The 12790-nt window shown below is 50.3% G+C and overlaps 6 protein-coding genes and 1 non-coding gene across 7 annotated transcripts; 4 read left to right on the top strand and 3 right to left on the bottom strand.

Annotated features, from left to right (window-relative positions):
- Positions 1–105: 105 nt before the first annotated feature.
- LAESUDRAFT_716378 (uncharacterized protein) lies at positions 106–1473 on the bottom strand (the record flags this gene model as incomplete). The annotated part of the gene is made up of 6 exons (XM_040907246.1): positions 106–356; positions 414–597; positions 748–947; positions 971–1175; positions 1220–1399; positions 1441–1473. The coding sequence occupies 6 exons, from the start codon at positions 1471–1473 to the stop codon at positions 106–108; spliced, it is 1053 nt and encodes a 350-aa protein (XP_040760935.1).
- A 125-nt stretch (positions 1474–1598) lies between these two features.
- LAESUDRAFT_729456 (uncharacterized protein) lies at positions 1599–2453 on the top strand. Its single transcript, XM_040909634.1, has one exon. It carries the CDS (start codon positions 1642–1644, stop codon positions 2173–2175), a length of 534 nt encoding a protein of 177 aa, XP_040760936.1. The 5' UTR covers positions 1599–1641; the 3' UTR covers positions 2176–2453.
- Positions 2454–2723: 270 nt separating this feature from the next.
- Positions 2724–3755, bottom strand: LAESUDRAFT_738383 (uncharacterized protein; the record flags this gene model as incomplete). The annotated part of the gene is made up of 3 exons (XM_040910887.1): positions 2724–3081; positions 3126–3607; positions 3741–3755. The coding sequence occupies 3 exons, from the start codon at positions 3753–3755 to the stop codon at positions 2724–2726; spliced, it is 855 nt and encodes a 284-aa protein (XP_040760937.1).
- A 1585-nt stretch (positions 3756–5340) lies between these two features.
- Positions 5341–6238, top strand: LAESUDRAFT_377583 (uncharacterized protein). The gene is made up of 3 exons (XM_040902233.1): positions 5341–5640; positions 5708–6080; positions 6147–6238. Exons 1-2 carry the CDS (start codon positions 5567–5569, stop codon positions 6045–6047), a joined length of 414 nt encoding a protein of 137 aa, XP_040760938.1. The 5' UTR covers positions 5341–5566; the 3' UTR covers positions 6048–6080; positions 6147–6238.
- Positions 6239–7750: 1512 nt separating this feature from the next.
- LAESUDRAFT_716383 (uncharacterized protein) lies at positions 7751–9211 on the top strand (the record flags this gene model as incomplete). Its single annotated transcript, XM_040907247.1, has 6 exons — positions 7751–7795; positions 7821–7935; positions 8382–8517; positions 8618–8812; positions 8948–9044; positions 9158–9211. 6 exons carry the CDS (start codon positions 7751–7753, stop codon positions 9209–9211), a joined length of 642 nt encoding a protein of 213 aa, XP_040760939.1.
- Positions 9212–9550: 339 nt separating this feature from the next.
- LAESUDRAFT_762180 (uncharacterized protein) lies at positions 9551–11757 on the bottom strand (the record flags this gene model as incomplete). The annotated part of the gene is made up of 10 exons (XM_040913054.1): positions 9551–9801; positions 9857–10040; positions 10096–10394; positions 10448–10625; positions 10679–10789; positions 10846–10884; positions 10942–11234; positions 11290–11464; positions 11517–11558; positions 11611–11757. The coding sequence occupies 10 exons, from the start codon at positions 11755–11757 to the stop codon at positions 9551–9553; spliced, it is 1719 nt and encodes a 572-aa protein (XP_040760940.1).
- A 912-nt stretch (positions 11758–12669) lies between these two features.
- Positions 12670–12741, top strand: LAESUDRAFT_t70. Its single transcript has one exon. It is a non-coding gene; the product is annotated as a tRNA-Glu (tRNA).
- The last annotated feature ends 49 nt before the right edge of the window (positions 12742–12790 follow it).

Genomic DNA, 12790 nt, shown 5'->3' on the forward strand with positions numbered 1-12790 from the left:
GTGCATACCACCAATATATCCCTCGCCAGGAGATATTGCAGATGGACTCTCACTTAACAATCACTACAGCATGCTCGGTAGCAGAACACAACGCCATTAGAAAGCTCACGCGGATGCAGTTGCAGTCGCTGTTACAGTCTGGCCCTGATCGTTGATTTCGGGTACAGCAGCAAAGTCGGTCGCGATGCCGAACACCGCGTTGAACGCGTCCGCCTGTGCACCGGTACCGATAGCTGCAGAGCTAGCCGCGGATGCGGCAGTCTGGCAGGTCGTTTTCGCGAGGTTGTTCGCGCCGCAGGCGTCATCGACCTGTTGACAGATGAAGCTGGTGATGACCGCGATACCATCTGCTGAGCCTGACGAATGGGTTAGACTCTGCAGTGATCGATATAGCGCATATTTGCGGCACTCACCATGATTGTACGAGCTTAGGTCGGCAGGACGGAACGAGGCCTCTGTGCAGCCATCGAACCCATCGCCGAACTCAATTTCAGCCACAGAGCAGGAACAGAAGTCACCAATCTGAGCCACCGCCGAAGTCGAGCTCGTTGAGGCTGCAAAAGCCGTAGTATTAGCAGTAGCGGACGCTGAGGTGGTCTAGAGCCGTTCATATAAGTTGAGTATCAAGAAGAAATAACATGCAAACACTCACAGCAGCAGCGGCAGTGGTGGCGCTCGAGCTCGTCGAAACGCGGCAGCCATGAAGGAACCAGCAGGGGCAGAATTCGTCACACCAGTGTTACTGACCTCGGGGACGGACGCGAAGTCTGTGGTGATACCGAAGACGGCATTGAACGCATCAGCTTGTGCTCCAGATCCCGACGGGGCCGAGCTGGCCGCCGCTGCTGCTGACGGACATGTCGTCTTAGCAAGCTCGTTGGCACCGCAGGTGTTCGTGAGAGCATCACACATGAACTGTGTGATGATGGCGACGTTCTGTGCGGACCCTACAACATCGAATAATCAGTACATTGAGATGATAAGGTTAGCAGAAGTTGATGCCAATGATCGTACGATGTCTGATTGACCGGCTGGAACGATGTCTCCTTCCGTCCGTCAAAGCCAGTATCGAACTCGATCTCCAGAACGCTACAGGTCCCGAAACCTCCAATCTGAGAAGTTGTCGTGGTCGTACTCGCAGACGCTGCGGAGGCCGTCGAGTAGACAAGTGGTCTCTTGCAATCAATGAACTCGACGATGCAATATCATCATTGTATACCGCGGCAGCGCTGGAGGTCTCGTGTACTGTTACAGTGACGGCCTTTGGTAATGCATCAGCGGTATGTCCTTCCACTTTGGTGAGACTGCCATACAGCACAAGTGGACGTCTCGTCACAAGCGTTGGGGTCGTACACGCGCGCAGCGGGGTGGGATAGATCCTGAGAGGACGAGCAACTGCCTGCCAGTTGGATAATGCCAGCAGTAAAACAGCAAATTTACAATATGTGAATAAACTGCGCCTAGGTCAGGCATATTGTTTCCTCCAAGTATTTCCGGGGTGAGTTAGTGGCATATATTGCCTTACGTCGATGCATCTTCTTCCGTCTACTTATATAATCAGAATTGTTCTTCGCACGCGAAAAACGAGCGCTAGATCCCAACTTCACTTCGTTGCAGTTACTCGAAGCACGCACTTACACAATGCTGTCCAATCTGCTCGGTTTCTTCTCATCTTATCGTGCCCACCATAACTCCTTCATCCTAATTATCGGATCGTCCAGAGTGGAGTGTATTCACCTCGTCCCGGAGGAGCCTGGAGTTGTGGAGATGTTTGGCTCATATTCGGGCCGCACTGATCGTCCCCCACCCCTCCCACGGACGATCACATCCATCCAATCCCGCGAGCCACTGGGCGAGCTCGAGGTCAGGGTCACTGAGGGCGAGTCCCTATTCGCCGCTCTTGAACGACTTCGTGATTACGTCAAGAAGGCCTACAACGCGTGCTCAACAATCATTGGGGATGACAAGGCGACGGGGGTTGATGCGGACGAGTTGAGGTTGGATCAGTGCAAGCATGCACTGATCCAAGGATTCCGTTCCCTGGTTGAGGAAGGACATAACAAGAGTACCACAGGCGCTCTCCCAGCGAAATACATGGTTGAACTGGCACGTATTTCGAGGTCGAGACCTGGATGTATCTGGGACGAATCGATGCTGACGAGTTTTCCGCATTGAGTACCTTTCTTGTTCCATGATGATTATTGAATACATTGAGGACCGCATATGTACGTCATCGTGGATATGCACTTGACTGCTTTATGTTTTTGTTACGTTACCATTATGATTTTCACTATGGCCTACTATGAGAACTCGTTGCACACTTTGTATGCCCGGCGTTCTTCTGTATATTCCAATAGGTACTCAACTGACTACGATGACAGGCTATGCCGAAGGTGTCGGACAATTTCGGGAGTCCTCCTACTGGTTTCCCTCCACGGGAAAGGAAAGATAAAGTATGGAACTGTTATGTATTTTTCCCGACTGCCATAGGAAGCAGTCTCCGGGCACACCTGAATGCAAAGTATCCCAGACGTTGCAGTTGGCAGAAATAAGCGTCAAAATCGAAATTCGGGTACCTTGGAGTCTCCTGACCGCATCTAATCGAAATTGCCCATCGTGCCGGCACCAGCGAAATTTGTTGGGTTCGTGATGCCCGTTACTTCTGGCTTTTGAGCTGGATGATATCAGCTTAAGGGTGGATCGCATAAAGAGAAGGAGAGTCCTCACTCACAAGAAGAAATTTCTTGCTCGAAAGTCCATGTGCAGTCATCATCCATACCCTGAGCGTATCTTTCGACATCCACGAGGGCCTTCCAGCGTGCAAGTTCTGCCTCTACGTTAGTCATCATCTCTCCACATTCCCTTTCCAGCACTTTCTCCAGAACCTCCAGAGGCTCTGCTCGCCAATATGACCGATGGCCACCAGAGAGCCTAGCTGCGACGTATTCGAAATAAGTAGGGACTACATTTGCGTATTCCCAGTCAAGAAGGCTGACGATGGTGAGTGTATTCAGATCTACAAGGATATTGCGATCGGATAGATCTCCATGTGTAAGAACGAAGCGATCCGTCTTGACGAGCCTGCATTGCTGCTCGCGCAAAGATTCCGCGCGATGCGCGTCCACCACGTGGCCACAATCGCTCGCTCCCGTGATCCATTCCACTCCTCCACATTAGAACAGAAGTCATGGGCCGAAAAGCCGAGCTCTTTTGGGAGAACGTAGGGCTTGCGACCCGGTCGTCCAGCGTACTCGAACGAGGGCCTTCGCATCGCAAGCAAAGCATCACATAGCTGATTCTTGATAGTCGTTCGCTGTGTTGCGGAGAGATCATTCCACAAAGCACTAAGAGGGATTCCTTGCACGTAGTCCAAAAGAATCGCGCTGATATTGGGAGGTATCTGTATGAAAGCATGCACTCTCAGGACTGTGAGGGTGTCTTCAAGTACATAGCGAGCGAGGACTGTCATTTGGGCTTCACCCTCGCTGCCGCCGACTTTGAGCAGAAGCCCGTCGGGGGCACGATAGAAGTGGTTACCGATGATGGGAATGGTAGAGCCTTCGAGACGAATGAAGTCCTTACGCGTATGTGGCGGTGACTCCCATGTCTCGTTGACGAGTTCAGGCTCCCAATCAGCGCTCACGAACGTATGAATATCCTTTGATATGTCGTCCGGAGTGGACTGTCAGTTAAATGGTCAATTCTTCTGATAGTCCGCTAAAGTAGCATGAAGGCCATACCGAAAGTAGAACCATGTTAAGAACGATGCCGTCTACAGGCTTTACAATATGAAAATCTACTGCATACATAGATCAGCGTTATAAAGGGTAGGATAAATTTGTTTGGAAGTCCATACGAAGTGTGAAACGATTTGACCGTCTTTGCAATTCGCAAACGGTTCATGCAGTCTGCTTCGTCAGGAATGAGGAACGATTGATGACCCGGAGGCTCTGTGGGAGGGAGAGCAAGCACACTGTCGGTGACCGCATGCGTGACCAAGGTTACGTAATGGATCGCGCCTATCAGTCATACCTGGTCCCGCTCGCTAACCGTAGCCCCTCCATTCTAATCAGCTACGAAAGGCTATGTACTAAAATTCGGAACCTCGAGAACCTTCTGGATGAAACAATAGACGAAAAGGAAGGTATCGGAGATGAACACTCTGGACGCCCTGGTCCGATTGTACGGTACGTACCTGGCAAAACCTCTTTACTTGCAAACCAGAAAAGATGTTTCCACAAGTGATGTGTCATCCATTGAAGCAAATGGTGTTGTTCGTCACAACAATAGTAATTCATGCTGCAGCGCGAGACGAGAGCAATCATGTAGTCTTAGCAACTGCTAGACTAGCAAGAGCAAAAGCCATGTCAGTCGCATCATGCATGGGGTGGCGCGATAAGACCTCGGCGCGGTGCCAACCTGCTCGCCAACCGTGAAACCAGAACACCTCTGAGAGTCAGAATGGAGGAATATTCTGATTCTGACAGGCCTGGCGCGGTCGATCAGATTATGTGCGCAGCATAGTGGGCGCTGGCTTAATCGAGCTATAATCTCCAAAGCGACTCTGGAGGTGCTTCCACGCCCATAATCGCATCCTCTACGATTTTGCTGATGCAGTCGAACTTGAAGTTATCTGCTCGGCGTTCGCAGCGACAAACGTCACCAGGAAGCGGCGGCGATGCGACGGAAGACGGTGAACGAGTGCAGCGTTCTTTCAGCTTCTCATGCAGTGCGAGTGTCTTCCGCCTGTCGAGCTGAGGTCGCAAGCGAGTCTAGTCAATAAAGAGGTTACGTACGGTTTGTATAGTAAGAAGATCAATATCCAGCATCTATTCAAATATGATGATACGCAACGGCGATTCGGGGTGGTTAACGTATTGACCAGGCGATTATGCGCCAGTCGTGGCGCGATATAATCGACCCAGAATCTCTCAAAATCGGTGCAATAATCATCACAGACTCGAATTCATCGATGTCACTGACCTTGGCTATTTTCAGGCAGTGTACGCTGAAATGCAGCCAGGTTGCCGATCCATCCTGTAGCGGTCGTGGCAAGCCTTGGCGCGACAGCATTTGTATATTCTGATTGATCTACCGATAGAAGATCACTATGTGTCACGCTTTACGCTCTGCCGTATCACACGCTAAATTATAGAACAATCAAACTTGCAGGTGCACAATCGACTCAGACTCGCTGTGAGAATGGTCGCAGAATGGTCCGTATTGGCCTCTCCTGATTTTATGTTGTGACGTTTCGGGTACGAAAATGCGTTGACTGAAATTCGGCCAACAGGACCCTAAATTATGCGGTTTGCGATGAATCTAGGAGAATCTCGACTTGATTATCGACGTGCTGCAGCAATAACACCCGGCCTTCAATCATGATTGCGCGCTCACATATTTCCGTCGCACCTTCTTTCGCATCTTTCCATGATACAGTCGGACTCGAAATCCATAGCATGGAATGCCCCGGGCTCGCCAGTCGGAAATGCAGATATAAAATGTGAGGCCGAGGCTTTGAGGAACCTTAGTTCCCGAACACTCTTAACTCCCAAAGCCAACTTCGATGTCCAGCACGCTTTCGCTCGTCCTTTTCAAGCAGTCCTCACTGTTTCCTCAGGATACTGCTCATTGGGCCTTGTGCGTCGCTTTAACATCCAAAAAAAAAATTTCATGTTGACAGTGTACCCGAACTACTTCTTTATAGGTTCCTTGCGCAAAATGGTGCACCTACTGGGACGCTCTTCCGTGTCTCCAAAGAGTCTTTAATTGGCAGGACCAACTACCCGGGGCCAATCGTTGACCAAAAACCCACCGATTCTTCGTCTCTCCGTTCCGTTGTGATCATCAAGAGCGGGAGTAATATCACCGACGCCGCTTTGCACACGGCGTGCCTCGCAGCTGCTCAGGGTCGACCGTTTGACCTTATCGTGAACAATTGTCAGAGATTCTGCACCGAGGTGTTGGTTAGGCTGGTCAATGCCGCATACATCTCGCAAGCAGAATTTGATGCTTTGGCGTCGAAGGGCTTCACACCGCTCGTCTGAACGGAGTACGCAACTGGGAATACGAAGGCCAAGGTGGGTGTTATTCGCTATGGTTGTACCTGCTTATCGATAAACATATGTATCTTCTTCGCAACACAGTTCCGGCCGTTTGATCACCATCCGACAACCTTTGTTCACGTTGCTGGGGAACATGCTGCTGTTTTGTGTATATCTATCGCCTTTCCGCATGTTTTGATCGTCTATCCCGGGGAGTCCGATATGCAATTGTTTTTGACCAATTTATATTATACCGCCACCGGCGGTCGAAGACGAGTTGTACATGGGTACAAGGCATCACGAAAGCTCATAATATGGCTTACGACACTTTTATCCATTTGCTGTCACCAAAAAAAAGACAGGAAGTTCAAGAAAGCATCAGCACCTACTTGTCTTAAAGTCTCCTCCGGATTTGAAGCTCCTTATCGTGCGCTTATTGGCTTGTGCGACCCACAGCCAGCAAGAACAAGTCAAAAAGGACGTGCTCGAGCTACAAGTCAATTGGATTTTGTCTGACCTTGAAGCGTAGCATAGGACTAGTGAAGTACTAGGGGTGTAAGTATGCACAGATGGTTTAATCTCCAATAGATATGTATCTATCCCGGGTCAAGGACCGCGAGTGCTTAAGTGAAAAGCTTGCTGTACTAAACATCGCATTCGTCAAGCAAGCGGCCGATGTCGGACCAAGCCGTTCTGTGGCGCAAGACGGTGTTAGCGACAAGGGCTTGTACAGGCGGCCGTGCTCTCGTCATCTATGAAATGTCTATAAAAGGAGCCTACGTACCGTCTATGACCGGTGAGCAGGTGGACGACGCGGCATTCCGTAGACCTGGGGACTCGGGAGACGATTTGCCGGGAAGAAAGGGTGTGGTTTGAATGCAGGCTCGATCGATACTAATGATCGCGAAACCTCCGATATGCAATATCAAGCGGGCATTGGGAGCAATTGTCTTCACTCTAGTAGATCTTCTGTGCATAGCAGAATCACATCCGTGGAGTAACTTGCTTAATTATGAATCACAAACCCAAATTGACGCGGGGGCAGTGCAAATATGTTTCAGTAAAAAATGAGAAAAGTCCGCTTTTCAACATCATTTTCACTTCGTCCGCTTTGTGGACTTCTGAAGTGTTTTTTTTTTCAGGTTGTCTCAATAGAGTTCTGAGCGGTATGACTGGCTCTCGAGCAGTGTGGAATGAGTTCAACTTCGAGCAACCTTGTACAACATAAGAACATTTTCACGAACGACTCGACTCGTTCATGAAATCCAATCTTATTAATAAGATCGATCGAAGCTACGATGATGTTCTCACGGCTTATTTGTTCTTCATGCGGGCTGGCCAAAATTACATTTACGACCCAGACAAGCCTTTTCGACTCTTTTCAACCACCTGAAGTGACCTGTTTTGATGCCACGTCTAAGGACCCATGCCCACATGGTTTAGCCTCTCATGGAAAAGCAAGAGATGTCGATTAGGATAGGCATGCAGTGTACGATCTAACTTCACGGCCAGTTCCACAGCTATGTGAACTCGCGTTGAAAGCGTATGTGCTAATTTTCATTGAACGCTAGAAAGCGCAGCTGTAGCCGTATCGAACAACCCTACAGCGCGCCTCGTCACTGCATCAAAATGGTGCAATCACTCTCGAAGAATATACGACGCCATTGCGGGCCATAGTTGCTAATTGGAAGTAATGGCTGACATCCATGCTCGAGAAAACCTGGAACAAAGATCAGAGAAGCGTGCTCTCGGTATCTTTCAATCCACTCGCCCCAGTTGAGTGTCTTCCTTGCTTACAGCAGACTCGGAGGACGTGTCCGAAAGTATCAGCTATCACGCAGACCTTTAGACGATTCGGAGGACTACGTCGACGTCGACGGAACATTGCCGTGTACGCATGCATCAGGAAAACTCAAATCCGGCTTTTATCCACTTCGTGTCGCAAAAAAAGACAGCAAGTCCAAGAAAGTTCTATCACTTTGTCACGAATCACAGCGAAGATGAAATTCACGATTGGGTAGGGTCATGTTCTCGGACTCGCCCACCAACGCATGGTTTATTACCCATGAAGCACCCATTATTTCCGTGCAACGTCTCAAAGTATGGAAACGAAATGGCGTTCATATGTAATTCTATTGAGCTAGTTCTAACGTACGTGGAGAACAAGCGTTTCAAGAAAGAGCAGTGTGCCCTGCGACTTATACGCCTTGAGTTGAGAATGCCTCATGCTTTCCTCCTCTGATATTTCCACAGGCTCTACGAGGCGCTGACAGATCTAAAGACATGGCTGTTTTTCTTGTTCTGTGCTCTGGACAATGTTCCGAATAGCTTGACTAGTCGGACGCAAATCATATGGACTCCTTCGGCTTCGCGAACGAGGAGACGACGCTCTTCGCCTTGTCAGCAGCATCATTGAGCTGGTTACCATATTTTCCGGCGTGCAACTTGATTCTCGGCTGAGGGACGCGCGAGCGTACGTCCGGTTCTTTTGGTACTTGCTGATACTACTGGGGATCTTACTGGTCAGTCTGCTTTGTTGTCAAGAATTAACCAGTACATTATTTTATGTGCAGGTCGGGGCTATATCAGTGCTTACACCATCTTCTAATAGATATTAATGTCACGGCGTTCGTGCTGTCGCTATCTTGGTTGACCAATGTCACAGCAGGCCATACAAAGAAAGTCACGTCCAACGCCATAACGTTGATTGGCTATTGCGTAGGCAACTCCGCAGGGCCATTCACATGGCAAGAACAATACGAGCTCCGGTGAGTACGAATAATGTCGTCAAGGAAACGCACTCACTGATCAGACCATGTTGCTTGGGCTGTCATCGGCATCTGTTATGTATGTTGCATGTTTATTCTGCTCATCATCCGGTTCCTTCTGGCGCGGGAAAACAGACGTCGAGATATGGAGGAACGTGACACGATTTACGACGACGTTTCCATCGAAGTTCTCCTACCGGACGGCACGCACGTAGAGAAGAAGGTAGAAAAGGTGCGTCAGGTTCCCTGTTGCCGCGGTACGATGCACATATTGGTTCGTTGACTCGCCATTGTTGCTCCACAGGAGTACTTAGACTTGACAGACAAACAAAATCGTGATTTCAGGTACGCGTCCATTTGACAATGCACAATCTTATTCGCATGCGAGGGCGTCCTTAACAGGTCGATATCCCGGACCACTGCTTTAAGTGTCGCTTTCGAATCATCATATTATTCTCGTCGAAAAAATGGGATAATACGGCGGCCGAGCTGATTTTTCCATCAACTTCTCTCCGACTTCAATGTGTCAATCCGTAGTCTTCATCCTGTTTGTTCTAAAATTTCCTCGGACGTATGTCAGCCGTGATAAATAAGACACAGATCGTCATTCTATCAATACAGTGGTGCGAAAATGTGCATACCACCAATCCATCCCTCGCCAGGAGATATTGCAGATGGACTCTCACTTAACAATCACTACAGCATGCTCGGTAGCAGAACACAACGCCATTAGAAAGCTCACGCGGATGCAGTTGCAGTCGCTGTTACAGTCTGGCCCTGATCGTTGATTTCGGGTACAGCAGCAAAGTCGGTCGCGATGCCGAACACCGCGTTGAACGCGTCCGCCTGTGCACCGGTACCGACAGCTGCAGAGCTAGCCGCGGATGCGGCAGTCTGGCAGGTCGTTTTCGCGAGGTCGTTCGCGCCGCAGGCGTCATCGACCTGTTGACAGATGAAGCTGGTGATAACCGCGATACCATCTGCTGAGCCTGATGAACAGGTCAGAATCTGCGATGATCGATATCATATAGTTGCGATACTCACCATGATTGTACGAGCTTAGGTCGGCAGGACGGAATGAGGTCTCTGTGCGGCCATCGAACCCATCGCCGAACTCAATTTCAGGCACAGAGCAGGAGCCGAAGTCACCAATCTGAGCCGCTGTTGAAGTTGAGCTCGATGAGGCTGCAGAAGCCGTAGTAGTAGCAGTAGCGGACGCTGACGTGGTCTAGAGCCCGTTCATATGAGTTGAGATCATGAAGGAATAAAACACAAACACTCACAGCGGCATCGGCGGCCGCCGCGGCGGTCGAGCTCATCGAAGCAGCGGCAGCCGTGGAGGTACCAGCAGAGGCAGAAATCGTCACGCCAGTGTTACTGACCTCGGGGACGGACGCGAAGTCGGTGGTGATCCCGAAGACAGCATTGAATGCATCAGCTTGTGCGCCAGTGCCGGCAGCAGCGGAGCTGGCTGCTTCAGCTGCGGTTGCACATGTTGACTTGGCGAGCGCATTCGCTCCGCACGTGTTAGTGAGGGCATCGCACATGAACGAGGTGATGACGGCGATAGCGTCAGCAGAGCCTAGTACTATGTATCAGTACAACAGGAGGCATCCACTTTCGGACAAGACGCACCATGGTTGTACGAGGTCTGGTTCACTGGCTGGAACGCGGTTTCAGTCCGTCCGTCAAAACCAGTACCGAACTCAATCTCAGGAATGGAGCATGAACCGAAGTCGCCAATCTGGGAAGCAGACAGAGTCGATGACGCCGCGGCGGCACTGCTGGTGGCAGTAGAACTGGCGCTGACAGCCTGCAGTGCATCCATTAGCATGACGAGTCATTCAGTCTTACGATTGGACTTACAGCAACGTTGGTGAGCGCGCTGGTAGCAGCAGAAGTGGTGGCCGCCACAGACGAAGCTGCCGCCACATTGACACTCACCGTTGCTGTTACTGTCACTGTCACGGTAGGGACCTGCGTTTATGGATCAGTGACTTGACGTTCCGCAGTTGCAGACATGCATAACATACAGCGCAGGTGGCCGTGTCGCTATCAGTGGTGCTGACAATCTGCAGCACGGCGGATATCAGCAAGATTAAATGTCCTACTGAATGCATGGAGCTCACCGCAACATTGGTAACCGTCGTAGAGGTAGCAGAAGACGCGGAGGCTGCGGCTGCAGTGGCAGTGGACGTCAGCGTCACTCCTTGGTCGCTGACCTCCGGAATTGCAGCGAAGTCAGTGGTGATACCGAAGACGGCATTGAACGCATCAGCTTGTGCTCCAGATCCCGACGGAGCCGAGCTGGCTGCTGCTGCTGCTGACGCGCACGTCGTCTTAGCAAGCTCATTGGCACCGCAGGTGTTCGTGAGAGCATCACACATGAACTGCGTGATGATGGCGATGTTCTGTGCGGACCCTAGAACGATGAATAATCAGTACATTGAGACGATAAGGTTAGCAGAAGTTGATACCATGATCGTACGATGTCTGATTGACCGGCTGGAACGATGTTTCCTTCCGTCCGTCAAAACCAGTACCGAACTCGATCTCCGGAACGCTGCAGGACCCGAAATCTCCAATCTGAGAAGTGGTCGTGGTCGTACTCGCAGACACTGCGGAAGCCGTCAAGGTAGAGGAGGCGACAGCCTAAACAAGTGGCGTCAATCGACGAACTCTATCCAATGTGATTGTTGCATACCGTGGCAGCACCGGAGGTCTCGTCTACTGTTACAGTGACAATCTTTGCTCATATATCAGTGGCACAGCCTTCCACTTTTGTAAGACGGCCATACAGCACAAGTGGACGTATCGCCACGAGCGTTGAGATCATACGCGCGCGGAGCCGGGGTGGGGTAGATTCTGAGAGGACGAGCGATAGCCTGCTTGGACAAGGCCAGCAGCGAGAGAGTGAAGAGAGCAACAGTCGGCTTCGAGAACATCTCGCAAAGGATTGGATTTACAAATGAAGGTGATGCTGGCCCGCGCGCACTGTAGTTGAAACGAAGGTGACTCCTGGTCAAAAAAGAAGGGACGGTCGTTCAACGACACGGGAGAGAATGACACCCAGGGGAAAGAAAAGAATCCGGAAAGTAGAGATTGCATACTGCATGACGTGCAGCTTTTATGTTCTCCAGAAGACATGAAGGGACATCCAAACCGTTCCTTGGCAACGACCATTACGGTCACCATAACAGAGTAGATCATAGATCAGAGGATTCCGCCTGTCGTGTGCCTGGCATACATACGGGCGTTGCTGCATTGCATCGACGGTTGTCCAGAGAACCAGGTTGCTTCTGAATGGTTGCTAGGTTCTGCCTTGAGATTTAAACTCCTTGTTAGAAGTACGTTGTGCGCTATGGTGAAGTCCGGGGGTTTCGCGAACGTTGTTCCAAGCATGCTCGCTCAGTGGCGTGCCGTATGTTGGAAAGTTGCTCGGAATAGAATCGTACTGAATGATTTATTGCTAGCTCCAGAGGGATATGATGACCGGGCCGTCTGGAGTCCTGAATGTCATAGTAGCGAGAACCCGTGCACGAGTCTCGAACTGATTTCCTTGTAGACGATGCCATAGTAATCGCATGATCATAAATGCACGTCGGGAACGAGGACGCGAGTGCCATGTGGGAGCGAATGGCGAAGATTCGTCAATAGTCAAAGTTCGAACGAATGGGGTTGGGCACATCATGTCTTGTCAATGTAGAAAATTCATGCTCTTGTCCCTCCCGAGGCAGCTGAGGGCCATGGTCCATAGTTGTTCGAAAAGCAAGTAGCTGGCGGACGTAATGAAACGGAGCTTTTGGTTGATGGTGTATCATATATGGTGATTAATCTCTTTATGAAAGAAATTGTTGTCCGATATGGTGTAGTGGCTAACATTATCGCCTCTCACGCGATAGCCCGGGGTTCGATTCCCCGTGTCGGAAGGTTTTGTGTTTATCGACGGTGTTTCGTGGCCTCAAAGCTTTTGTAAGT

This window comes from Laetiporus sulphureus (assembly GCF_001632365.1).
Source record: "Laetiporus sulphureus 93-53 unplaced genomic scaffold LAESUscaffold_42, whole genome shotgun sequence".
In the NCBI taxonomy this organism is placed as follows: domain Eukaryota; kingdom Fungi; phylum Basidiomycota; class Agaricomycetes; order Polyporales; family Laetiporaceae; genus Laetiporus; species Laetiporus sulphureus.

Excerpts from the sequence above, each read along its gene's own strand:
- LAESUDRAFT_729456 (XM_040909634.1), top strand. The coding sequence starts at position 1,642 with ATGCTGTCCAATCTGCTCGGTTTCTTCTCATCTTATCGTGCCCACCAT.
- LAESUDRAFT_377583 (XM_040902233.1), top strand. The coding sequence starts at position 5,567 with ATGTCCAGCACGCTTTCGCTCGTCCTTTTCAAGCAGTCCTCACTGTTT. Across the intron at positions 5,641-5,707 it reads GATACTGCTCATTGGGCCTT|GTTCCTTGCGCAAAATGGTG; the intron begins GTGCGTCGCTTT and ends ACTTCTTTATAG.